The sequence below is a fragment of the Atractosteus spatula genome, chromosome 22, assembly GCF_055471065.1.
Source record: "Atractosteus spatula isolate fAtrSpa1 chromosome 22, fAtrSpa1.hap1, whole genome shotgun sequence".
NCBI lineage: Eukaryota > Metazoa > Chordata > Actinopteri > Semionotiformes > Lepisosteidae > Atractosteus > Atractosteus spatula.
In genome coordinates this window covers 130894-156368 of record NC_142727.1, presented here as the reverse complement: position 1 = coordinate 156368, position 25475 = coordinate 130894, and the positions used below count along the sequence as shown (strand labels likewise).

At 54.0% G+C, this 25475-nt stretch overlaps 3 protein-coding genes across 4 annotated transcripts in view; all 3 read left to right on the top strand.

The window, feature by feature from the left end:
* The window catches only part of lmtk3 (lemur tail kinase 3), a 33780-nt gene extending 24716 nt beyond the window's left edge, over positions 1 to 9064 (top strand). Inside the window, exons 15-18 of the mRNA XM_088939503.1 lie at positions 93 to 265; positions 7339 to 7679; positions 7882 to 7981; positions 8338 to 9064. Coding sequence (XP_088795629.1) covers positions 93 to 265; positions 7339 to 7679; positions 7882 to 7981; positions 8338 to 8453 — 730 coding nt within the window. The 3' untranslated portion in view covers positions 8454 to 9064. The remainder of the gene's footprint in view (positions 1 to 92; positions 266 to 7338; positions 7680 to 7881; positions 7982 to 8337) is intronic.
* A 452-nt stretch (positions 9065 to 9516) lies between these two features.
* On the top strand, positions 9517 to 14700 carry prpf31 (PRP31 pre-mRNA processing factor 31 homolog (yeast)). The gene is made up of 13 exons (XM_088939501.1): positions 9517 to 9658; positions 9798 to 10022; positions 10277 to 10337; positions 10424 to 10507; positions 10659 to 10756; positions 11712 to 11818; positions 11990 to 12159; positions 12252 to 12409; positions 12744 to 12833; positions 12911 to 13038; positions 13112 to 13184; positions 13713 to 13841; positions 13984 to 14700. The coding sequence occupies exons 2-13, from the start codon at positions 9798 to 9800 to the stop codon at positions 14200 to 14202; spliced, it is 1542 nt and encodes a 513-aa protein (XP_088795627.1). The 5' UTR covers positions 9517 to 9658; the 3' UTR covers positions 14203 to 14700.
* A 1296-nt stretch (positions 14701 to 15996) lies between these two features.
* On the top strand, positions 15997 to 24562 carry LOC148816353 (CCR4-NOT transcription complex subunit 3-like). 2 transcript variants are annotated; one of them, XM_088940158.1, is made up of 18 exons: positions 15997 to 16131; positions 17342 to 17405; positions 17487 to 17554; positions 17636 to 17710; positions 17787 to 17876; positions 18618 to 18746; positions 18826 to 18921; positions 19886 to 20099; positions 20216 to 20349; positions 20452 to 20508; positions 20602 to 21532; positions 21619 to 21721; positions 21914 to 22061; positions 22147 to 22243; positions 22584 to 22782; positions 23645 to 23777; positions 23862 to 23987; positions 24097 to 24562. In XM_088940158.1, the coding sequence occupies exons 2-18, from the start codon at positions 17381 to 17383 to the stop codon at positions 24193 to 24195; spliced, it is 2724 nt and encodes a 907-aa protein (XP_088796284.1). In that variant the 5' UTR covers positions 15997 to 16131; positions 17342 to 17380; the 3' UTR covers positions 24196 to 24562. The 2 variants fall into 2 exon arrangements, with proteins under 2 accessions (XP_088796284.1, XP_088796283.1); XM_088940157.1 differs by having other exon boundaries at positions 19880 to 20099.
* The last annotated feature ends 913 nt before the right edge of the window (positions 24563 to 25475 follow it).

The window sequence follows — 25475 nt, the reverse complement described above, 5'->3', positions numbered from 1 at the left end:
TCATGTTGTGTTAAAGTTTAGGTACTTATTGATCACCCATGAATGTGACCATTTTCGTTCTTTTTGCTCATCTCATCTTCCTTTATCTGCAGCAGATGTGATGTTACGTTTGAAAGTCCCAAGGACAGCAACTTTGAGCCGCACGCAGCACAGCTCCCTGGGAAGGTGGAGGATATCCACGCTGCTGTCAGTGATCCAGCTGTCATGATTGGACGAGACGCAGGGGTTACACCCCCTCTACCTGTTACCAACCAGTCAATGAAAGGTGAGACTCCCAGCGCAGGACAAAATACAATTTCTTAGCTCACATTCTGCGTATATGTAAATGGTATCTGTTTTAAACTTTCTCCTTGCTAAATGTGTCTATAGGGTCTGTATTGATCCCTCTGTGTGTAAGGAGTGTCTCTGGGGTCTGTATTAGGGTCTGTATTAATCTCTGTGTGTGAGGAGTGTTTCTGGGGTCTGTATTAGTGTCTGTATTGATCTCTGTGTGTGAGGAGTGTCTCTGGGGTCTGTATGAGGGTCTGTGTTCATCTCTGTGTGTGAGGAGTGTCTCTGGGGTCTGTATTAGGGTCTGTGTTGATCTCTGTGTGTGAGGAGTGTTTCTGGGGTCTGTATTAGGGTCTGTATTAATCTCTGTGTGTGAGGTGTGTCTCTGGGGTCTGTATTAGGGTCTGTATTAATCTCTGTGTGTGAGGAGTGTCTCTGGGGTCTGTATTGGGGTCTGTATTAATCTGTGTGTGAGGAGTGTTTCTGGGGTCTGTATTAGGGTCTGTATTAATCTGTGTGTGAGGAGTGTTTCTGGGGTCTGTATGAGGGTCTGTATTAATCTGTGTGAGGAGTGTCTCTGGGGTCTGTATTAGGGTCTGTATTAATCTGTGTGTAAGGAGTGTCTCTGGGGTCTGTATTAGGGTCTGTATTAATCTCTGTGTGTGAGGAGTGTTTCTGGGGTCTGTATTAGTGTCTGTATTGATCTCTGTGTGTGAGGAGTGTCTCTGGGGTCTGTATGAGGGTCTGTGTTCATCTCTGTGTGTGAGGAGTGTCTCTGGGGTCTGTATTAGGGTCTGTGTTGATCTCTGTGTGTGAGGAGTGTCCTTGGGGTCTGTATTAGGGTCTGTGTTTGTCTCTGTGTGTGAGGAGTGTCTCTGGGGTCTGTATTAGGGTCTGTATTAGCCTCTATGTGTAAGGAGTGTCTCTGGGGTCTGTATTGGGGTCTGTATTAATCTCTGTGTGTGAGGAGTGTCTCTGTGTTCTGTATTAATCTCTTGTGTGAGGAGTGTCTCTGTGGTCTGTATTAATCTCTGTGTGTGAGGAGTGTCTCTGGGGTCTGTATTAGGGTCTGTATTAATCTGTGTGTGAGGAATGTCTCTAGGGTCTGTATTAGGGTCTGTATTAATCTCTGTGTGTGAGGAGTGTCTCTGGGGTCTGTATTAGGGTCTGTATTAATCTGTGTGAGGAGTGTCTCTGGTGTCTGTATTAGGGTCTGTATTAATCTGTGTGTGAGCAGTGTCTCTGGGGTCTGTATTAATCTCTGTGTGTGAGGAGTATCTCTGGGGTCTGTATTAGTGTCTGTATTAATCTCTGTGTGTGAGGAATGTCTCTAGGGTCTGTATTAGGGTCTGTATTAATCTCAGTGTGTGAGGAGTGTCTCTGGGGTCTGTATTAGGGTCTGTATTAATCTGTGTGTGAGGAGTGTCTCTGGGGTCTGTATTAGGGTCTGTATTAATCTCTGTGTGTGAGGAGTGTCTCTGGGGTCTGTATTAGTGTCTGTATTAATCTGTGTGTGAGGAGTGTCTCTGGGGTCTGTATTAGGGTCTGTATTAATCTCTGTGTGTGAGGAGTGTCTCTGGGGTCTGTATTGGGGTCTGTATTAATCTGTGTGTGAGGAGTGTCTCTGGGGTCTGTATTAGGGTCTGTATTAATCTCTGTGTGTGAGGAGTGTCTCTGGGGTCTGTATTAGTGTCTGTATTAATCTCTGTGTGTGAGCAGTGTCTCTGGGGTCTGTATTAGGGTCTGTATTAATCTGTGTGTGTGAGGAGTGTCTCTGGGGTCTGTATTAATCTGTGTGTGTGAGGAGTGTCTCTGGGGTCTGTATTAGGGTCTGTATTAATCTCTGTGTGTGAGGAGTGTCTCTGGGGTCTGTATTAGGGTCTGTATTAATCTCTGTGTGTGAGGAGTGTCTCTGAGGTCTGTATTAATCTCTGTGTGTGAGGAGTGTCTCAGGGGTCTGTATTGGGGTCTATATTAATCTCTGTGTGTGAGGAGTGTCTCTGGGGTCTGTATGAGGGTCTGTGTTCATCTCTGTGTGTGAGGAGTGTCTCTGGGGTCTGTATTAGGGTCTGTATTAATCTGTGTGAGGAGTGTCTCTGGTGTCTGTATTAGGGTCTGTATTAATCTCTGTGTGTGAAGAGTGTCTCTGGGGTCTGTATTAGGGTCTGTATTAATCTCTGTGTGTGAGGAGTGTCTCTGGGGTCTGTATTGGGGTCTGTATTAATCTGTGTGTGAGGTGTGTCTCTGGGGTCTGTATTAGGGTCTGTATTAATCTGTGTGTGAGGAGTGTCTCTGGGGTCTGTATTAGGGTCTGTATTAATCTCTGTGTGTGAGGAGTGTCTCTGGTGTCTGTATTGGGGTCTGTATTAATCTGTGTGTGAGGAGTGTCTCTGGTGTCTGTATTGGGGTCTGTGTTAATCTGTGTGTGAGGAGTGTCTCTGGTGTCTGTATTGGGGTCTGTGTTAATCTGTGTGTGAGGAGTGTTTCTGGGGTCTGTATTAGGGTCTGTATTAATCTCAGTGTGTGAGGAGTGTCTCTGGGGTCTGTATTGGGGTCTGTGTTAATCTGTGTGTGAGGAGTGTTTCTGGGGTCTGTATTAGGGTCTGTATTAATCTGTGTGTGAGGAGTGTTTCTGGGGTCTGTATGAGGGTCTGTATTAATCTGTGTGAGGAGTGTCTCTGGTGTCTGTATTAGGGTCTGTATTAATCTCTGTGTGTGAAGAGTGTCTCTGGGGTCTGTATTAGGGTCTGTATTAATCTCTGTGTGTGAGGAGTGTCTCTGGGGTCTGTATTAGGGTCTGTATTAATCTGTGTGAGGAGTGTCTCTGGTGTCTGTATTGGGGTCTGTGTTAATCTGTGTGAGGAGTGTCTCTGGTGTCTGTATTGGGGTCTGTGTTAATCTGTGTGTGAGGAGTGTCTCTGGTGTCTGTATTGGGGTCTGTGTTAATCTGTGTGTGAGGAGTGTTTCTGGGGTCTGTATTAGGGTCTGTATTAATCTGTGTGTGAGGAGTGTTTCTGGGGTCTGTATTAGGGTCTGTGTTAATCTGTGTGTGAGGAGTGTCTCTGGTGTCTGTATTGGGGTCTGTGTTAATCTGTGTGTGAGGAGTGTCTCTGGTGTCTGTATTGGGGTCTGTGTTAATCTGTGTGTGAGGAGTGTCTCTGGTGTCCGTATTAGGGTCTGTATTAATCTGTGTGAGGAGTGTCTCTGGTGTCTGTATTGGGGTCTGTGTTAATCTGTGTGAGGAGTGTCTCTGGTGTCTGTATTAGGGTCTGTATTAATCTGTGTGTGAGGAGTGTTTCTGGGGTCTGTATTAGGGTCTGTATTAATCTGTGTGTGAGGAGTGTCTCTGGGGTCTGTATTAGGGTCTGTATTAATCTCTGTGTGTGAGGAGTGTCTCTGGTGTCTGTATTAGGGTCTGTATTAATCTCTGTGTGTGAGGAGTGTCTCTGGGGTCTGTATTAATCTCTGTGTGTGAGGAGTGTCTCTGGGGTTTGTATTAGGGTCTGTATTAATCTCTGTGTGTGAGGAGTGTCTCTGGGGTCTGTATTGATCTCTGTGTATGAGGAGTGTCTCTGGGGTCTGTATGAGGGTCTGTATTAATCTCTGTGTGTGAAGAGTGTCTCTGGGGTCTGTATTAGGGTCTGTATTAATCTCAGTGTGTGAGGAGTGTCTCTGGGGTCTGTATTAGGGTCTGTATTAATCTCTGTGTGTGAGGAGTGTCTCTGGGGTCTGTATTAATCTCTGTGTGTGAGGAGTGTCTCTGGGGTCTGTATTAGGGTCTGTATTAATCTCTGTGTGTGAGGAGTGTCTCTGGGGTCTGTATTAGGGTCTGTGTTAATCTGTGTGTGAGGAGTGTCTCTGGTGTCTGTATTAGGGTCTGTATTAATCTCTGTGTGTGAGGAGTGTCTCTGGGGTCTGTATTAGGGTCTGTATTAATCTGTGTGTGAGGAGTGTTTCTGGGGTCTGTATTAGGGTCTGTATTAATCTCTGTGTGTGAGCAGTGTCTCTGGGGTCTGTATTAGGGTCTGTATTAATCTCTGTGTGTGAGGAGTGTCTCTGGGGTCTGTATTAGGGTCTGTATTAATCTGTGTGAGGAGTGTCTCTGGTGTCTGTATTAGTGTCTGTATTAATCTCTGTGTGTGAGCAGTGTCTCTGGGGTCTGTATTAGGGTCTGTATTAATCTCAGTGTGTGAGGAGTGTCTCTGGTGTCTGTATTAGGGTCTGTATTAATCTGTGTGTGTGAGGAGTGTCTCTGGGGTCTGTATTGGGGTCTGTATTAATCTGTGTGTGAGGAGTGTCTCTGGGGTCTGTATTAGGGTCTGTATTAATCTCTGTGTGTGAGGAGTGTCTCTGGGGTCTGTATTAGTGTCTGTATTAATCTCTGTGTGTGAGCAGTGTCTCTGGGGTCTGTATTAGGGTCTGTATTAATCTCAGTGTGTGAGGAGTGTCTCTGGTGTCTGTATTAGGGTCTGTATTAATCTGTGTGTGTGAGGAGTGTCTCTGGGGTCTGTATTGGGGTCTGTATTAATCTGTGTGTGAGGAGTGTCTCTGGGGTCTGTATTGGGGTCTGTATTAATCTGTGTGTGAGGAGTGTCTCTGGGGTCTGTATTAGGGTCTGTATTAATCTGTGTGTGAGGTGTGTCTCTGGGGTCTGTATTAGGGTCTGTATTAATCTGTGTGTGAGGAGTGTCTCTGGGGTCTGTATTAGGGTCTGTATTAATCTCTGTGTGTGAGGAGTGTCTCTGGGGTCTGTATTGGGGTCTGTATTAATCTGTGTGTGAGGAGTGTCTCTGGGGTCTGTATTGGGGTCTGTATTAATCTGTGTGTGAGGAGTGTCTCTGGGGTCTGTATTAGGGTCTGTATTAATCTGTGTGTGAGGTGTGTCTCTGGGGTCTGTATTAGGGTCTGTATTAATCTGTGTGTGAGGAGTGTCTCTGGGGTCTGTATTAGGGTCTGTATTAATCTCTGTGTGTGAGGAGTGTCTCTGGGGTCTGTATTGGGGTCTGTATTAATCTGTGTGTGAGGAGTGTCTCTGGGGTCTGTATTGGGGTCTGTATTAATCTGTGTGTGAGGAGTGTCTCTGGGGTCTGTATTAGGGTCTGTATTAATCTGTGTGTGAGGTGTGTCTCTGGGGTCTGTATTGGGGTCTGTATTAATCTGTGTGAGGAGTGTCTCTGGGGTCTGTATTAGGGTCTGTATTAATCTCTGTGTGTGAGGAGTGTCTCTGGGGTCTGTATTGGGGTCTGTATTAATCTGTGTGTGAGGAGTGTCTCTGGGGTCTGTATTGGGGTCTGTATTAATCTGTGTGTGAGGAGTGTCTCTGGGGTCTGTATTAGGGTCTGTATTAATCTGTGTGTGAGGTGTGTCTCTGGGGTCTGTATTAGGGTCTGTATTAATCTGTGTGTGAGGAGTGTCTCTGGGGTCTGTATTAGGGTCTGTATTAATCTCTGTGTGTGAGGAGTGTCTCTGGGGTCTGTATTGGGGTCTGTATTAATCTGTGTGTGAGGAGTGTCTCTGGGGTCTGTATTGGGGTCTGTATTAATCTGTGTGTGAGGAGTGTCTCTGGGGTCTGTATTAGGGTCTGTATTAATCTGTGTGTGAGGTGTGTCTCTGGGGTCTGTATTAGGGTCTGTATTAATCTGTGTGTGAGGAGTGGCTCTGGGGTCTGTATGAGGGTCTGTATTAATCTGTGTGTGAGGAGTGTCTCTGGGGTCTGTATTAGGGTCTGTATTAATCTCTGTGTGTGAGCAGTGTCTCTGGGGTCTGTATTAGGGTCTGTATTAATCTCTGTGTGTGAGCAGTGTCCCTGGGGTCTGTATTAATCTGTGTGTGAGGAGTGTCTCTGGGGTCTGTATTAGGGTCTGTGTTTGTCTCTGTGTGTGAGGAGTGTCTCTGGGGTCTGTATTAGGGTCTGTATTAATCTGTGTGTGAGGAGTGTCTCTGGTGTCTGTATTAGGGTCTGTATTAATCTCTGTGTGTGAGGAGTGTCTCTGGGGTCTGTATTAGGGTCTGTATTAATCTCTGTGTGTGAGGAGTGTCTCTGGTGTCTGTATTAGGGTCTGTATTAATCTGTGTGAGGAGTGTCTCTGGGGTCTGTATTAGGGTCTGTATTGATCTGTGTGAGGAGTGTCTCTGGGGTCTGTATTAGGGTCTGTATTAATCTCTGTGTGTGAGGAGTGTCTCTGGGGTCTGTATTAGGGTCTGTATTGATCTCTGTGTGTGAGGAGTGTCTCTGGGGTCTGTATTAGGGTCTGTATTGATCTCTGTGTGTGAGGAGTGTCTCTGGGGTCTGTATTAGGGTCTGTATTAATCTGTGTGAGGAGTGTCTCTGGGGTCTGTATTAGGGTCTGTATTAATCTCTGTGTGTGAGGAGTGTCTCTGGGGTCTGTATTAGGGTCTGTATTAATCTCTGTGTGTGAGGAGTGTCTCTGGGGTCTGTATTAGGGTCTGTATTAATCTGTGTGAGGAGTGTCTCTGGGGTCTGTATGAGGGTCTGTATTGATCTCTGTGTGTGAGGAGTGTCTCTGGGGTCTGTATGAGGGTCTGTATTGATCTCTGTGTATGAGGAGTGTCTCTGGGGTCTGTATGAGGGTCTGTATTAATCTCAGTGTGTGAGGAGTGTCTCTGGGGTCTGTATTAGGGTCTGTATTAATCTCAGTGTGTGAGGAGTGTCTCTGGTGTCTGTATTAGGGTCTGTATTAATCTCTGTGTGTGAGGAGTGTCTCTGGGGTCTGTATTAGGGTCTGTATTAATCTGTGTGAGGAGTGTCTCTGGGGTCTGTATTAGGGTCTGTATTAATCTCTGTGTGTGAGGAGTGTCTCTGGGGTCTGTATTAGGGTCTGTATTAATCTGTGTGAGGAGTGTCTCTGGGGTCTGTATTAGGGTCTGTATTAATCTGTGTGTGAGGAGTGTTTCTGGGGTCTGTATTAGGGTCTGTATTAATCTGTGTGTGAGGAGTGTCTCTGGGGTCTGTATTAGGGTCTGTATTAATCTGTGTGTGAGGAGTGTCTCTGGGGTCTGTATTGATCTCTGATCTAGGTGTGACTCTCACTGTTTCTCTTCTTCCAGCGAAGCTCGCCCGTCTCTCCCTCTCCCTGCCCCCTCTTGCTCTCTCTCTCCCTGTCTCACCCAGCCCCTGCAGAGGATTCTGGGAAGGGGCTGAAGAAGGGGTCAGGGGAGGTCGCCGAGGGAGAGGAAGTGACCCAGATGAGGAGGAGGAGGAAGAAGAGGACGAGGAGGGGACGGGGCGGGTGATCGTTGTCACGGAGACAGATGTGGAGAGGCGGCTGGGCCTGCGCAGTCTGCTGAAGTCTCCTCGCGAGCCGATGGAGAAAGAGAGGGAGGGCGAGAAAGACAGATCACGCAATGTGTCCTTCTTTGATGATGTCACCGTCTATCTCTTTGATCAGGTCCGTTTGTCTGTGTGTCCATCAGTACTGTCAGTGTGTGACTGTCAGTGTGTGTACGTCATTACTCTGTGTGTGTGTGTGTCCATCAGTACTGTCAGTGTGTGTGCCACTGTATATTTCCTCTGCTTGTGTACCCATTGTGTGTGGAAACACTGGGCGAGTCTGATGGAGTCTCACACTCTGTTCTCCTCCCTCCCTGCAGGAAACGCCTACAAATGAGCTCAGCTCTGGCTCTGCCCCCACCAGCCCCACCCCTTCCTGTGATGTCACAGGAGACCCCGCCTCCAGGACACAGGAACTGGGTGGGTCCTGTTACGTTGGCAACCTGCCCTGAACATCTTGTGTCTCATTATTAACCAGATATGATCCTGGCCTGGACTATAGATACTGTACTCTCTACGTGTGGCAGCTTATCGTATATCAGTGTACTGGTATTATATGGTATCCGTGTGTCAATTAAGGACTACAGTTTCAGTCCTGTTACAGCAGGAGCTGCAGTAATTGTGTATTGCAACAGCAGGGAAACAGGTAGATTACTTTGCTCCATGCTGAGAGGAAAGGGGGGCTCTTCAGGGGCAGGATTCCTCAGGGAGGAGAAGTCGTTTGCTTTGCAGGTCTCAGCAGAATCCACTGCTGTAATTCCCCTCCTGTCCACTAGGTGTCAGAGGCGCCAGAGAGGACCCTGCGATCGGCGCCGGGGGGGCGGAGTCCAGGCTGCCAGCGCCGCCGTCCCGGTTCACCGTTAGCCCCGCCCACGACCCCCATTTAGTCTGAGCGTCCGAGTGTCCGCCCCCCGCCAGCCACGCCCCCTCGTGCCCCGGTCCCTCTTCTCCCGACCTCTGACCTCTGACCTCCGGGAGGGCGGTGTTACCTCTGAGGCCCCGGGTTCGAGCCCCTGGGGCAGGAGCTGTGGAGGAGCGTGGGGGTCGGTGTCCGATCGGTGGGCTGCGATGTCGGAAGAGGTCGATGATCAAAAGCAGTTTTATTTATTTGTCAGAGGGTCACGTCTGTCGGCACCAGGCCGAAGGGTTAGGGTTCTGTCGGGCCCGTGTCTGCGCCTGTACCGGTACTAGAACTGGGTTCTACCGGACCTGCGCAGTCGGACCAATAACTCAATATGAAGAACAGGTCTGGGAGAGGAGATCACGGCGTATTTCTAATATTTACTTTCTTCGTCTTAATAAACCATTTTTTACAATCGTTGTTGCTGAGATGTCTACTGACGCTGTCTGTGTTTGTGTCTTGTTTCTCCTCTGTTTGTTGATTAATGTCAATTAACTTGCGTTGTTTAAAGAGCTGGTTTCAGAATATATTGTACAAATTAAAAGATCGGAACTGTGACACATTTAATGAAGTTTGATGAAAATAAATTGTACTGTCTTCTATTAAAACATCTCTAGACTCTCATTTGTATTCTTAGACTCAGTGTGCTGTACAGTAGGAGCTACAGTCCCAGTGCAGTAGAACAGTCCTGTTACAGTAGGAACTACAGTCCCAGTGCAGTAGAACAGTCTGTTACAATAGGAGCTACAGTCCCAGTACAGTAGACCAGTCTGTTACAGTAGGAGCTACAGTCCCAGTGCAGTAGAACAGTCCTGTTACAGTAGGAACTACAGTCCCAGTACAGTAGACCAGTCTGTTACAGTAGGAGCTACAGTCCCAGTGCAGTAGAACAGTCTGTTAGAATAGGAGCTACAGTCCCAGTACAGTAGACCAGTCTGTTACAATAGGAGCTACAGGCCCAGTACAGTAGACGTCACTAATCTCATGCTGCGTATACTGGAGAAATCACATGGGCACAGCGCATTCCCTTAGGCCTCCGCGCGAGAGCGACGGTGACGTCATTAACCGGCGACGGGAGCTGACGCTGTTTGTGCGGTCGGTGTGCTGCAAGCTGTGAAGCTCGAACTGTTTTCGCTTAGATATCCGGACCTGGTTTGTGTATCTGACCACCCGAGAAGCAGAAAGAAGGGGAAGAGGTAAGAGATCGCTTCCTTTCGCTGGGGCGGAGAGTGTTTCAGTCCCCGGAGCGCTGCTGTGGGGGACTCTGTGCGGCTTCAGCTGAGTCTCTCAAGATTGAGGAGATGAAGGCTTTGTTCGGGCTCTGCTCTCTCTCAGATGTCTCTGGCGGACGAGCTGCTGGCGGACCTGGAGGAGGCTGGAGACGAGGGCGACGAGCCGGGTCTGTACCCGGGGGCAGAGGGGGCCGACGGAGCGGACAGCGATGGGGAGGGCGGGGCGGAAGGCACGGGGGGGCTGGCTGACATCCCGGAGGAGATGGAGGTGGATTACAGCGGCACAGAGAGCGTCACCTCCATCGCCAAGCTGAGACACAGCAAGTCGGTGAGTCCTGCCTGTACCCGCCTCACTGCAGACTGCTCGCTGTGTGTGTGAGAGAGAGACCGTTAGTTCAGGCTCGGTGTGTGTGAGAGAGAAAGAGTTTGTTCAGGGCTCGGTGTGTGTGAGAGAGAAAGAGTTTGTTCAGGGCTCGGTGTGTGTGAGAGAGAAAGAGTTTGTTCAGGGCTCGGTGTCTCTCAGGCTGTGACTGACGAGGTGTGACTTGTGCTGTGAAATACCTCTGTTCTTTGTCTTTCCAGTTTGCAGAGATAATGGAGAAGATCAGTCAGTACATCGGTAACCAGCGCAAGACCTCAGAAGGTGAGAGCGAGTGGGTGGCGCCAGCGCGATGCTGTGCTGGCGAGTCTGTTCTGACCCGACTCTCCCTCCCTCCCTCTCTCCCGCAGTCTCTGGGCCGGTGGAGGCCGACCCAGAATACAGGCTGATCGTGGACGCCAACAACCTGACCGTGGAGATCGACAACGAGCTCAGTGAGTGTCCGGCCTGCAGCCTTCCTCCCACCACACCCACCACTCTCGGCGCAAAAGGGGTGCCCGCTGTTCGCAGTCCTGCGCGCTCTGTGGGTCCTCTCTTCCACACTGACCATCTCCCCCTCTGTCCTGCTGTTCCTCTTTCTCCCAGACATCATCCACAAGTTCGTGCGGGACAAGTACTCCAAGAGGTTTCCAGAACTGGAGTCTCTGGTGCCAAACTCTCTGGACTACGTCCGCACTGTCAGGGTAGGAACCTCAGTCCTGATTGACTGTGACCGGAGTCCCTGGTGCTGTTGATCTGGGCCTGGCTAACGTCTCAGATTCCCGAGCTTAAACTGCGTGACCAGCTCACTGTCTGTTCCTCAGGCTGGGACAGGAGATCACACACTGTATTATTATTATTGAGAGACAGGCTCACTGTCTGTTCCTCAGGCTGGGACAGGAGATCACACACTGTATTATTATTATTGAGAGACGGGCTTACTGTCTGTTCCTCAGGCTGGGACAGGAGATCACACACTGTATTATTATTACTGAGAGACAGGCTCACTGTCTGTTCCTCAGGCTGGGACAGGAGATCATACACTGTATTATTATTATTGAGAGACAGGCTCATTGTCTGTTCCTCAGGCTGGGACAGGAGATCACACACTGTATTATTATTATTGAGAGACAGGCTCACTGTCTGTTCCTCAGGCTGGGACAGGAGATCACACACTGTATTATTATTATTGAGAGACAGGCTCACTGTCTGTTCCTCAGGCTGGGACAGGAGATCACACACTGTATTATTATTGAGAGACAGGCTCACTGTCTGTTCCTCAGGCTGGGACAGGAGATCACACACTGTATTATTATTATTGAGAGACAGGCTCACTGTCTGTTCCTCAGGCTGGGACAGGAGATCACACACTGTATTATTATTATTATTGAGAGACAGGATCACTGTTCCTCAGGCTGGGACAGGAGATAACACACTGGGCTGCCAGTTCAACTGAGTTCTCTCCTCCCTCTCCCAGTAGGATTGGGAGTTGTTGTGATTCTGGCAGGTGTGGGAATTCTAGGATTAGATTTGTAAAGTTGGGGAAGAATTTCTGTTCATGGAGGTTGTTTTTACAGAACTATGTGTGTGTGTAAGGCTTTTATGAGTGTAATCACCAAGTGTGATCGTGGTCTGTGCATGTACCTGTCTTGGTCTCAGGAGCTGGGGAACAATCTGGACAAGTGTAAAAACAACGAGACGCTGCAGCAGATCCTGACCAACGCCACTATCATGGTGGTCAGTGTGACGGCCTCCACAACGCAGGGGTGAGACTGAGCAGCGTGGTTGCACGCTGACCGCTGACCGCTGACGGACTGACTGACCTGCGGATGGACGGACGGACTGACTGACCCCCTGACTGACAGATGATCCTGTTGAAGTGCTGTATCCCTCTGTGTGGAGTCACACGGACTCCTGTGCGTCTTGGTTTTGCGCAGGGTGTTGCTAGGCGACGAGGAGCTGCTGCGATTGGAGGAGGCGTGCGACATGGCCCTGGAGCTCAACCAATCGAAACACAGTATCTACGAGTACGTGGAGTCCAGGATGTCCTTCATCGCCCCCAACCTGTCCATCATCGTGGGGGCATCGACGGCCGCTAAGATCATGGGTGAGACCGCGCGGCTTCCCCGTCCCTCTCGGTGCTGCAGGCTCATGGGGACGGCAGGCTGTGACGGAGCCGTCTCTGTCCCTCTGTCCCAGGTATAGCCGGGGGCCTGACGAACCTGTCCAAGATGCCGGCCTGTAACCTGATGCTGCTGGGAGCTCAGCGCCGCTCCCTGTCGGGCTTCAGCAGCACCTCCCTGCTGCCCCACACCGGCTACATCTACCACAGCGACATCGTGCAGTCCCTGCCCCCGGTGTGTCCGCCAGCGCCTCCCTGTCTGTCCCACGTCTCTGTCCCGAATCTCCCTCTCTGTCCCGCGTCTCCCTGTCTGTCCCGCGTCTCTGTCCCGCATCTCCCTGTCTGTCCCGCGTCTCTGTCCCCCCATCTCCCTCTCTGTCCGGCCCTCGTCTCTCTGGCTCTCGATCAGTCTGTCTGTCCCACGTCTCCCTGTCTGTCCCTCTTCTCTGTCCTGCGTCTCTTCATTCCTCGTCTCTCCGGCTCTCGATCAGTCTGTCTGTCCCTGAGGTAGTGTGAGGAAGCTCTAGGAGTAGATCATGTGCGCCTGCTGACGGGGTTTGTTTGTCCAGGACCTGCGCCGGAAGGCGGCCCGGCTGGTGTCGGCCAAGTGCACCCTGGCGTCCCGAGTGGACAGCTTTCACGAGAGCTCCGATGGCAAGGTCAGCCCCTCTGCTCCGACCCCAGACCCCCGACTCCCAACCCCTGACCCCTGACCCCTCTGCCTCGGCTCTGACAGGTGGGGTACGACCTGAAAGAGGAGATCGAGAGGAAGTTCGACAAGTGGCAGGAGCCGCCACCCGTGAAGCAGGTGAAGCCGCTGCCGGCTCCCCTGGACGGCCAGAGGAAGAAGAGAGGAGGGCGGAGGTGCGTCTCGCTGGCTCCCCCCGTCTCCCAGCAGCACCGCGTCTGCTTCAACCTCTCGCTCCCTCTCTTACAGGTACCGCAAGATGAAGGAGCGGCTGGGGCTGACGGAGATCAGGAAACACGCCAATCGCATGACTTTTGCGGAGGTCTGTATTAATCTGTGTGTGAGGAGTGTCACTGGGGTCTGTATTAGGGTCTGTATTAATCTCTGTGTGTGAGGAGTGTCTCTGGGGTCTGTATTAGGGTCTGTATTAATCTCTGTGTGTGAGGAGTGTCTCTGAGGTCTGTATTAATCTCTGTGTGTGAGGAGTGTCTCAGGGGTCTGTATTGGGGTCTATATTAATCTCTCTGTGTGAGGAGTGTCTCTGGGGTCTGTATTAGGGTCTGTGTTGATCTCTGTGTGTGAGGAGTGTCTCTGGGGTCTGTATTAGGGTCTGAATTCTTCTCAGTGTGTGAGGAGTGTCTCTGGGGTCTGTATTAGGGTCTGTGTTGATCTCTGTGTGTGAGGAGTGTCTCTGGGGTCTGTATTAGGGTCTGTATTAATCTCTGTGTGTGAGGAGTGTCTCTGGGGTCTGTATTGATCTCTGTGTATGAGGAGTGTCTCTGGGGTCTGTGTAGCTCTTGGATGGGGGTATTGGTGTTTCTGTGTGAACCCTCGTCTCTTCCTCCTCTAGATTGAGGACGATGCTTACCAGGAGGACCTGGGCTTCAGCCTGGGACAGCTGGGAAAATCCGGCAGCGGCCGAGTGCGACAGGCACAGGTCAACGAGGCCACCAAGGCCCGAATCTCCAAGTCCCTGCAGGTAACCTGGTCTCTGTGCTGTAGTGTCCAGTCAGTCAGTGTCACTGTGCTGTAGTGTCCAGTCAGTCAGTCAGTGTCTCTGTGCTGTAGTGTCCAGCCAGTCAGTCAGTGGCCAGTGTTGACCCTGTCCTCTCTGTCCCCAGCGGACCCTGCAGAAGCAGAGCATGGTGTATGGGGGCCGCTCGACAGTCCGGGATCGCTCGTCGGGGACCAGCTCGAGTGTGGCCTTTACCCCACTGCAGGGGCTGGAGATTGTGAACCCGCAGGCCGCCGAGAAGAAGGTGGCTGAGGCCAATCAGAAGTACTTCTCCAACATGGCCGAGTTCCTGAAAGTCAAGAGAGAGGGGGAGGGCAAGCCCTGATGGACTACAGCACCCACACTGTACTGAGGGGGCATGTGACCACAACTCCCATAGTGCACTGCGGCAGTGTGGGGACTACAATTCCAACAATGCATTGCAGCAAAAGAAACCTTACAGAGCAGAGCAAGGACACAGGACTTCAGAGTTCATGGGGCTGTGTAACAACACAGCCCCCCCTACAGGCCGATGGACAACAATCCTCCAGGGTTTAATATTGTGTAGCTGGACTGCTGACCCCTAGGTGTTATAGAGAGAGCTCTTCACTGAGCTCGCCGAGAAGAAATAGATTCGATGGCAGGACGTTTTTGACTGCCGTTCTTCTGTGCTTGTGAGTGTCTGCCCCTCGGCTGGCGCTCGTTTTTATCCTGTTCCTGCAGTGAAGCAGGTGACGCAGCTCGACCGCGCGTCCTGTAATCACACCTGTGATTAACTGATGTGTGTTCCACAGGGTTTGTCACTGCAGTGCTTTCTTTAATAAAATGATTTCTAGAAACCGGACTCCTCGTCCTGCGTGGTTGTGTCGAGATCTCCCGGGCCCTGCTGGGACTGTGTGGGGAAAGTCGGGGAATCAGGAAGAGTCCCTCTCAGTCCTGCAGGAGCCCTGTCAGTGTGACACGTCTCATCCTGAAAGACAGTCCCACAGGGACCAGCAGGGTCCTGCGGCATCAGTGAGCAGGACAGAGGGGTCACAGACAGTCCTGCGTCGTCAGTGACCAGTGAGCAGGACAGAGGGGTCACAGACAGTCCTGCGTCGGCAGTGACCAGTGAGCAGGACAGCGGGGTCGCAGACGGTCCTGCGTCGTCAGTGACCAGTGAGCAGGACAGCGGGGTCGCAAACTATTCCTGCGTCATCAGTGACCAGTGAGCAGGACAGCGGGGTCGTGGACGGTCCTGCCTCGTCAGTGACCAGTAATCTTTCTCTCCTGCAAGGAGTTTTATAAATTGTTTTTTTTATTTATTTTAGAAAAAAACATTTCACATATAAACCACCATTATTCAGCCTTACTTTTACAATACACTTTCGACTATACATCACAAGCAAAAATTGTCTATTCCTGTTTGTTCCCCTAGTATTTTACAATTATGTAACTTTTAAACAAAATTCTATTCATTCAAAATGAGGAAGATGTATTTAACTTTTTTTAAATGATTCTGAGCATCAGCTAAGGAGACAGAGGAAGTGAGCTTTTCATGGGGAGTTTTCAGTTTTGCACAGGTTATCGATAGAGATTCAGATGCATTTCGCGAGAACAGTCGATTTGAAATGTTAACTGAACACATACATCTGCAAACTAAACCCAGTTTACTTTCTAGATGGTTATAGGCTCTATTACAGCCCTCTCACTGTCCCCTGGTACACAGCCACGGCGTCCTGTCAATTCAAAGATTGATTCTCGTTGCAGAGATCAGCTTCTCATAGATTAAAGGAAAACTACTGCTTGTGTTTTGTTCGGCGTGCCGTAACAACTCTTTCCGTAAGGAACCCCACACAGCGCGGCCATATTCAGAACGAAGCGTAGGAACACGTTTCCGGTGTTTTCGACATACTTCCGTATACGTCATCAAAAATCGCTCCTCGCTTCTCCAGTCACCCTCCTCCAATCAACGAGCAATATTTATACCTTTGACCTTCCCGTTCCACCAATCACAGAAGAGCATCGTTCGTAAACCGTCGCTCTGATTGACAGCGCCTCTGTCTAATGGAGACGTGACTTCAGCTTTTAGTAGCCAATAGGAAGTGGGCTAGGGCGGGTCGCCAGACCAACCGTAGTATCGGGGGGTTTCTGGCGGCCATCTTGGATCTGGATCTGTGGGTGATTGTCTCAGCCGGAGTAAAAAAAAACAATAAGAAAATTTACCCAATAATTTGGGTAAAAAAGGCTTGTGGAAAAGCAAGGCAAGAAGAAGACGGTGGCCGAGGACGTTAAGGTAGAGAGGGCGGAGAAAACCGGGGAAGGAGGGATAGGATGCTCTAGAAAACGAGTAAAACAATGAAGCGTCAAAAGCGGTATTTTTCTTTTCCCCACACGAGCTGAATTCCGCGCCGTGTTGCTCCGGGGCCGGGGGTGGGCTCGGCTTCGCGGCTCCGAGGCTCCGAGCGGCAGTGTCGCTCTGGTTTGAGCTCAGCGGGTTTCAGAGTCGCAGGCGCGAATTGCGCAGCAGCCGGATCGGTCTGGAGGCTGTGATGCTCTCAGGCGGATACTGGGGCTTCGTAGTGTTCTCTGTAAAAGCAAGAGGAGTGTTGCCTCAAGCCTGATCCCATCTCCTGGTGTGTCTCTGGAAGACGGGTGCTGTTCTGTAGGGCGACTCGGTGCGGAAAACTGACCTGCAGAAACAGGTGGCTCAGCTATGTTTTGGATTTTACTTTCAGGTTTGTCATTGTACAAGAAGTGGGGAAAGTTCTCATTATTTCTAGACCATTGAACTAATTGTACTAATAACATTACAGCAGAACAGTCTGTTACAATAGGGGCTACAGTCCCAGTGCAGTAGAACAGTCTGTTATAATAGGAGCTACAGTCCCAGTGCAGTAGACTAGTCTGTTACAGTAGGAGCTACAGTCCCAGTACAGTAGAAGAGTCTGTTACAGTAGGAGCTACAGTCCCAGTGCAGTAGACCACTCTGTTACAATAGGAGCTACAGTCCCAGTGCAGTAGACCAGTCTGTTACAATAGGAGCTACAGGCCCAGTACAGTAGAACAGTCTGTTACAATAGGAGCTACAGTCCCAGTGCAGTAGACCAGTCTGTTACAATAGGAGCTACAGTCCCAGTGCAGTAGACCAGTCTGTTACAATAGGAGCTACAGTCCCAGTACAGTAGACCAGTCTGTTACAATAGGAGCTACAGTCCCAGTGCAGTAGACCAGTCTGTTACAATAGGAGCTACAGGCCCAGTGCAGTAGACCAGTCTGTTACAGTAGGAGCTACAGTCCCAGTACAGTAGACCAGTCTGCTACAATAGGAGCTACAGTCCCAGTACAGTAGACCAGTCTGTTACAGTAGGAGCTACAGTCCCAGTACAGTAGACCAGTCTGTTCCAGTCCTGTAAGAGAAAGCTGTAGTGAAAGTCTAGAGAAGTGGTTGCTTCCTGTCCTGTAGCTGTGGCCTGTGTGTCTGCTCTGACCCCTGTGTCTCTCAGTGACAGACGGAATGAAGACAGCGCCCTAGTCCCAGAGCCATGGCTGACAAGAGAAAACTACAAGGTCAGCAGACCGGTGTTCGCTGTTCCCTGTCCTCGTGACGCGGCGCTGTGGCCGGCTGTGTTAACGCTGTCTCTCGCACAGGTGAAATAGATCGATGTCTGAAGAAAGTCGCGGAAGGCGTGGAACAATTCGAGGACATTTGGCAGAAGGTGAGCGAACGGCGCCGCCTCTTCTGCGCCCGGGTCCCCGTCATGACCTCGCCCGGACTAACCTCTCGGCTCCTCTCCCAGCTTCACAACGCAGCCAATGCTAACCAGAAGGAGAAGTATGAGGCTGACCTCAAGAAGGAGATTAAGAAGTTACAGGTGAGACACTCTCTGGACTCTGCTGGGACCCGGAACAGCGGAGACGGCTCTCTCACTCCCCTCTCTCTCCCTGCAGCGGCTGCGAGACCAGATTAAGACGTGGGTGGCATCCAACGAGATCAAGGACAAACGGCAGCTGGTGGAGAATCGCAAACTAATCGAGACGGTGAGGGAACGAGGGTGGACTCTAGACTCTTCTAGTCCCTGTGGACACACTGACACAGCCCAGTCACAGGCTCTAGACTCTTCTAGTCCCTGTGGACACTGACACAGCCTAGTCACAGGCTCTAGACTCTTCTAGTCCCTGTGGACACACTGACACAGCCCAGTCACAGGGCTCTAGACTCTTCTAGTCCCTGTGGACACACTGACACAGCCCAGTCACAGGGCTCTAGACTCTTCTAGTCCCTGTGGACACTGACACAGCTCAGTCACAGGGCTCTAGACTCTTCTTGTCCCTGTGGACACACTGACACAGCCTAGTCACAGGGCTCTAGACTCTTCTAGTCCCTGTGGACACACTGACACAGCCCGGTCACAGGGCTCTAGACTCTTCTAGTCCCTGCGGACACACTGACACAGCCCAGTCACAGGGCTCTAGACTCCTCTAGTCCCTGTGGACACTGACACAGCCCAGTCACAGGGCTCTAGACTCTTCTAGTCCCTGTGGACACTGACACAGCTCCAGTCACAGGGCTCTAGATTCTTCTAGTCCCTGTGGACACACTGACACAGCCCAGTCACAGGGCTCTAGATTCTTCTAGTCCCTGTGGACACTGACACAGCCCAGTCACAGGGCTCTAGATTCTTCTAGTCCCTGTGGACACACTGACACAGCCCAGTCACAGGCTCTAGAGCAGGAGGCTGTGCTGTGTGTCTGAGCCCCAGCTCCTGTCTCTACCCACAGCAAATGGAGCGCTTCAAGATCGTGGAGCGCGAGACCAAGACCAAGGCCTATTCTAAGGAGGGCCTGGGGCTCGCACAGAAGGTGGACCCGGCGCAGAAGGAGAAGGAGGAGGTCGGGCAGTGGCTGACGGTGCGTGTTTCCTCCACCAGGTGGCGTTGCTGTGCTGACGTGTTGGGTGTTCGCGTGCTAATGGTTCTCTCTTCCTCAGAACACGATCGACACTCTCAACATGCAGGTGGACCAGTTTGAGAGTGAGGTGGAGTCTCTTTCTGTCCAGACCAGGAAGAAGAAGGGAGACAAAGAGGTTAGTCTGTCCCTTGCTGTGTCTCTGTCGCTGTGCATCCAGGCCTGCTGTGAACAAAGAGCTCAATTGGTATTAACCCCCTGTGTCTGTACAGCCCTGACCTCTGTCTGCAGCATCACCACTGTATTGACCCCCTGTGTCTGTACAGCCCTGATCTCCGACTGCAGCATCACCATTGTATTGACCCCCTGTGTCTGTACAGCCCTGACCTCTGTCTGCAGCATCACCACTGTATGAACCCCCTGTGTCTGTACAGCCCTGATCTCCGTCTGCAGCATCACCACTGTATGAACCCCCTGTCTCTGTACAGCCCTGACCTCTGTCTGCAGCATCACCACTGTATTGACCCCCTGTGTCTGTACAGCCCTGATCTCCGTCTGCAGCATCACCACTGTATGAACCCCCTGTCTCTGTACAGCCCTGACCTCTGTCTGCAGCATCACCACTGTATTGACCCCCTGTGTCTGTACAGCCCTGACCTCTGTCTGCAGCATCACCACTGTATGAACCCCCTGTGTCTGTACAGCCCTGATCTCCGTCTGCAGCATCACCACTGTATGAACCCCCTGTCTCTGTTCAGCCCTGACCTCTGTCTGCAGCATCACCACTGTATTGACCCCCTGTGTCTGTACAGCCCTGATCTCCGTCTGCAGCATCACCACTGTATTGACCCCCTGTGTCTGTACAGCCCTGATCTCCGTCTGCAGCATCACCACTGTATGAACCCCCTGTGTCTGTACAGCCCTGATCTCCGTCTGCAGCATCACCACTGTATTGACCCCCTGTGTCTGTACAGCCCTGACCTCTGTCTGCAGCATCACCACTGTATGAACCCCCTGTGTCTGTACAGCCCTGATCTCCGTCTGCAGCATCACCACTGTATGAACCCCCTGTCTCTGTACAGCCCTGACCTCTGTCTGCAGCATCACCACTGTATGAACCCCCTGTGTCTGTACAGAAGCAGGACCGTATTGAGGAGCTCAAGCGGTTCATAGAGAAGCACCGCTACCACATCCGGATGCTAGAGACCATCCTGCGGATGCTGGACAACGACTCTGTGCAGGTGGAGTCGATCCGCAAGATCAAGGACGATGTGGAGTACTACCTGGACTCCTCGCAGGACCCCGACTTTGAGGAGAACGAGTTCCTGTACGACGACCTTGACCTGGAAGACATCCGTACGTGAAGACCGTAGTACCGTGTCTGAGAGTCTCTCTGTCTGGGGGGGTGTGTGTCGGGATGTGTGTGAGGGTGGGTCCGGGTGTTATGGCGAACTCTGTCTCTTCCTCTGCAGCCCAGTCTTTGGTGGCGACGTCTCCTCCGGGACACTCTCACATGGAGGACGAGATCTTCAACCAGTCCAGCAGCACCCCGACCTCCACCACCTCGTCCTCGCCCATCCCTCCATCGCCAGCCAACTGCACCACGGTGAGCTCCGGTCAGCCCCAGCTGCTCCTGGGCGGAGGTCCCGCCTGTCCCCGGCCTGTCCCCGGCCTGTCCCGCCTCCACTGACTCCTCTCTCTCTTCCAGGAGAACTCGGAGGACGACAAGAAGCGTGGCCGCTCCACGGACAGCGAGGTCAGCCAGGTGAGGCTGTTCACTCCTCCCGCCTCTCTCGGCGCAGCGCGGGCGCCAGCGCGCCGTAGTAACGCTCTCTCTCCCCCTGCCGCTTCTCCTCAGTCTCCAGTGAAGAACGGCAACCCGTCCTCCTGCTCCTCCTCCTCCTGCTCCTCCTCCTCTTCCAGCACCTCTTCCTCTTCGCTGCTCTCCATGGCGACCGTTGCCGGGAGCGGCGGGGCGGGAGGGAACAGCGCCGGGGGCAACAGTCTCCTCGGCAACATGGGCGGTCTCCTGCCTGGCTCGGGGGGCTTCCCCTCGGGGGCGCAGCAGCAGAGCCAGCAGCAGCAGCAGCAGCAGCAGCAGCAGGTGCCGCCCTCCAAGACCGCGGGGGCCGGGGGGGCCACCCCAGGGGGCAACAGCACCCCCAGCCCCTCCAGCCTGCTGCTCCTGCCCTCCTCCTCCTCCTCCCCCGCCAGCGCCCCCAGCTCCGGCCCGGCGGCGGCCGGCTCTCCTGCCCCGGCTCCGGCAGGTGTGGCCCCCGCGGCCCCTGGCCTGGGGCTGGGCCTGGGCCTGGGGAAAGTGGTGGGCTCGGGGGCGGGGGGCGGCGCGGGGCCGGCGGGGCCGATGGCAGGCCTGGGGCTGTCTGCGATGCCCCCCAGCCCTCTGGGCCCCATGGCCGGGCTGCTGTCCGGCTCCACCCCGACCCCCTACGCCCAGGCGGCGGCCGGGGGGGGCAGCGGCGGCGCGGGCGCCGGGGGCGGCAGCAACGGGGCGGGCGCGGGCGCCGGGGCCGTGGGGCTCCTGGGCTCCAGCCCCGGGGGGGTCAGTGGTGTCAGCGGTGGGATCCTGGGGCTGGGGTCTGCGCCGGTGGGCTCAGGAAATGCGGCTCAGGGCCTGAGTGGTGGCGCCGGAGGGGCGGGCGGCGGGGGGCCCACGGCGGGGACCCCGAGCTCGGCCCCCGCGGCGGGGAACAGCGGCAGCGCCGGAGGAGCGTCTGGGAGCGGCGGGCCGGCCAGACCCCCCAGCGGACAGAAGCAGAACGGGAGCACCAGTGAGTGGCGGCGCGTGTGCGTGTGCGTGTGCGTGTGCGTGTGGCTTTGTGCCCGCGCTCAGTCGCTCCCTCCCTCTCCCTCTCAGGTTACAGCGCCGTGGTGGCAGACAGCACGCAGGAGTCGAGCCTCAGCAGCAGCCAGCCCCCCAACAGCCAGCCCCCCTCTCTGGGCACAGTGTCCAACCCAGCGTGAGCACCTCCCCTCAACCTCTGTCTGTCTGTCTGTCTGTCTGTCTGTCTGTCGGGGGGCAGTGTGTAACTACCCCTCTGTCTCTGGGGGGGCAGTGTGTAACTACCCCTCTGTCTCTGGGGGGGCAGTGTGTAACTACCCCTCTGTCTCTGGGGAGGCAGTGTATAATTACCCCTCTGTCTGTCTCTCAGGAAGGAGGCTGTGGTCAGCAGTGGTTCCAGCCTGCTGGGCTCTATGACTTTGCCCCCTGGCTCCCCCTCCCCGTCCTACAGTGAGGGCAAACCGGGCCAGAGCCTCCTGAACGGACCGCACAGCTACTCGCAGGGCGAGGGCATCAAGGTAGGGGCGTGGTACCGGCCCGGGGCGGCCCGGCCCGGCGCGGTGCGGCGCGCAGCCAGGGCTGACCCTCTCTCTCTGCTTGCAGGCCCCAGAGCTCAGCTCCCTGAAGTCCATGGCGGAGAGGGCGGCCCTGGGCTCGGGCCTGGACGGAGACATCCCCTCCCTGCACCTCACAGACAGAGGTGAGGCGCTGTGCCACCGCGCCCCGGCCCTGAGGAGCAGACCGTCTTGGGACGGCTGTACCAGACCCAGGGAGAGACGGCAGGACTGTGAGAGACGGACAGCTGTTCCTGCTGCGTCTCTGCGTCTCTCCTCTTGCTGGGCCTGTTCCCTCTCTGTCTCTGTGTCTCTCACCGGGCCTGTTCCCTCTCTGTCTCTCTGTCTCTCTGTCTCTCTGTCTCTCTGTCTCTCTGTCTCTCTGTCTCTCATCGGGCCTGTTCCCTCTGTGTCCCCGTGTCCCCGTGTCTCTGCTCTCGCCGGGCCGCTCTCTGTGCTGTTAATCCGTCTCGCTCTGTGTCACAGACCTGTTCTCCAGCTCCACTGCTCCCCCGGGCCCCCCGGCGGCCCCCCAGGCCACGCTGTCTGAGGTCAGTATCCCACCCTCTCTGGGGGTGTGTCCCCTGGGGCCAGTGCCCCTGTCCAAGGACCAGCTGTACCAGCAGGCCATGCAGGAGTCCGCCTGGACGCACATGCCTCACCCCTCTGACTCCGAGAGGATCAGGTACTGGTCTTTGCTGACCGTTGACCCCTGTCCCCTGTCTGTCTGCGTCTGCGCTGTTGCCCTCTGCTGCGCCGACCCCTGACCCCTGTGTGTGTCTGCATCTACGCCGACCCCTGACACCTGTGTGTGTGTGTCTGTCTGCGCCGGCCCCTGACCCCTGTGTGTGTGTGTGTCTGTCTGCGCCGACCCCTGACCCCTGTGTCTGTCTGTCTGTCTGTCTGTCTGTCTGTCTGTCTGTCTGTCTGCGCCGGCCCCTGACCCCTGTGTGTGTGTGTCTGTCTGCGCCGGCCCCTGACCCCTGTCTGTCTGTCTGTCTGTCTGTCTGTCTGTCTGTCTGTCTGTCTGTCTGTCTGTCTGTCTGTCTGCGCCGACCCCTGACCCCTGTCTGTCTGTCTGTCTGTCTGTCTGTCTGTCTGTCTGTCTGTCTGTCTGTCTGCGCCGGCCCCTGACCCCTGTGTGTGTCTGTCTGCGCCGACCCCTGACCCCTGTGTGTGTGTGTGTGTCTGTCTGTCTGCGCCGGCCCCTGACCCCTGTATTTACTGACCCCTGTATTTATTTTCTGTGTTTGTCTGCGCCGGCCCCTGACCCCTGTGTGTGTGTGTCTGTCTGCGCCGACCCCTGAACCCTGTGTGTGTGTGTGTCTGTCTGTCTGTCTGTCTGTCTGCGCCGGCCCCTGACCCCTGTGTGTGTGTGTCTGTCTGCGCCGACCCCTGACCCCTGTGTCTGTCTGTCTGTCTGTCTGTCTGTCTGCGCCGGCCCCTGACCCCTGTCTGTCTGTCTGTCTGTCTGTCTGTCTGTCTGTCTGTCTGTCTGTCTGTCTGCGCCGGCCCCTGACCCCTGTCTCTGCTGCTCCCTCTCCCAGGCAGTACCTGATGAGGAACCCGTGCCCCACTCTGCCCTTCCACCACCAGGTGCCCCCGCCCCACTCGGACTCGGTGGAGTTCTACCAGCGCCTGTCCACCGAGACACTCTTCTTCATCTTCTACTACCTGGAGGTGAGGCGGCCGCGCGGCGTGGCGTGGCGCGGCGCGGCGCTCTCTGCCCTGGGCAGGCTGGGCACTGACTGCGGTTCTCTGCAGGGCACCAAGGCGCAGTATCTGGCAGCGAAGGCTCTGAAGAAGCAGTCCTGGCGGTTTCACACCAAGTACATGATGTGGTTCCAGAGGCACGAGGAGCCCAAGACCATCACTGACGAGTTTGAGCAGGTGAGACCCCACCCCACCCCCCCGCCGCCAGAGCCGCCAGAGCCGCCAGAGCCGCCAGAGCCGCCAGAGCCGCCAGAGCTGACGGATCCCGCGGGCCTGTCTCTCCCAGGGCACGTACATCTACTTCGACTACGAGAAGTGGGGCCAGAGGAAGAAGGAGGGGTTCACCTTCGAGTACCGCTACCTGGAGGACCGCGACCTGCAGTGATGGGCGGGAGGAGGCGAGAGGCGTTCCCGGCTGACCCCCGCTGGGACTGGATCGCTCCCGGACCGGCCTGCCTGGCTCCTCTCGGCCCCCGGACTCGGGCCGCCTGCCGTGAGAGACTCCCTGGGCTGGGTTTTGTCTTGTTTCGAGAGATCAGAGAGACTGACGGATTTTTCTTTCCGAGATGTGAATTTCTCCCCTTCCCCGCCCCCGGCCCTTCGCAAGCAGAAACTGAAGCGTTTCGTTTTCTTTCGTCTTTCGTCTCCTGTTCTGCTCCGCCGGCGCCACCGAGCGACCCGGCTCGAGAGGGGAGGAAAACCTACAGTAAATACAGGATTGTAAAATATTAATAAAGATTCCTTTTCAGAAACTCGAGGCGTCAGCTGTGTGTCTGTCTCTTCTGTTTCCATGTCAGTACTGTCCCCTGAGCGGGCCTGGACTGGACTGAGCCCTGTCCCCTGAGCGGGCCTGGACTGGATTTGAGCCCTGTCCCCTGAGCTGGACTGGACTGAGCCCTGTCCCCTGAGCGGGACTAGACTGGACTGAGCCCTGTCCCCTGAGCGGGCCTGGACTGGATTTGAGCCCTGTCCCCTGAGCTGGGCTGGACTGAGCCCTGTCCCCTGAGCGGGCCTGGACTGGATTTGAGCCCTGTCCCCTGAGCGGGCCTGGACTGGATTTGAGCCCTGTCCCCTGAGCGGGCCTGGACTGGACTGAGCCCTGTCCCCTGAGCAGGACTAGACTGGACTGAGCCCTGTCCCCTGAGCGGGCCTGGACTGGATTTGAGCCCTGTCCCCTGAGCTGGGCTGGACTGAGCCCTGTCCCCTGAGCAGGACTGGACTGGACTGAGCTCTGTCCCCTGAGCAGGACTGGACTGGACTGAGCCCTGTCCCTGGTTCCTCTGTCCTCTGAGCAGGACTGGAATGTACAAGATTCAAGGAAAAACAGGTGAGATCTGTCTCTTCTGCAGATGTGACTTGACTTCTGCTCATTTACAGCGGTGGAGTTGTGCTGTTTATTGTGTGAGATTGATTCAGTGTGAGTCCAGTGTAGTTTGTCTCGGACGTGTTTGGGGAGGGTGAGAGGAGTGAGGGTCCAGCTGTGATTTCTGGGCTGCAGAAGACCTGGGATAAGGGAGTGAGGAGGGTGTGTCGGTGTTTTTCAGGACTGCTGGTGCTGACTGCGTTTATTACCGGGAAGCTGTGTGAGATCACCGCGTCTTGTCTCTGTGGGCTGATGGGTGTTGAGATGTGAACTGGGAGCCGAACGCTCCTGTGTGTTAATTG

What these genes read in the sequence shown, in the direction of transcription:
- prpf31 (XM_088939501.1), top strand. Translation starts at nt 9,798, where the DNA reads ATGTCTCTGGCGGACGAGCTGCTGGCGGACCTGGAGGAGGCTGGAGAC. An exon ending in ACTACGTCCGCACTGTCAGG is followed by an intron (nt 10,757 to 11,711) that starts GTAGGAACCTCA and finishes TCTTGGTCTCAG; the next exon opens with GAGCTGGGGAACAATCTGGA. An exon ending in GAATCTCCAAGTCCCTGCAG is followed by an intron (nt 13,842 to 13,983) that starts GTAACCTGGTCT and finishes CTCTGTCCCCAG; the next exon opens with CGGACCCTGCAGAAGCAGAG.
- LOC148816353 (XM_088940157.1), top strand. Translation starts at nt 17,381, where the DNA reads ATGGCTGACAAGAGAAAACTACAAG. An exon ending in AGGTCGGGCAGTGGCTGACG is followed by an intron (nt 18,747 to 18,825) that starts GTGCGTGTTTCC and finishes TCTCTTCCTCAG; the next exon opens with AACACGATCGACACTCTCAA. An exon ending in GGCACAGTGTCCAACCCAGC is followed by an intron (nt 21,722 to 21,913) that starts GTGAGCACCTCC and finishes TCTGTCTCTCAG; the next exon opens with GAAGGAGGCTGTGGTCAGCA.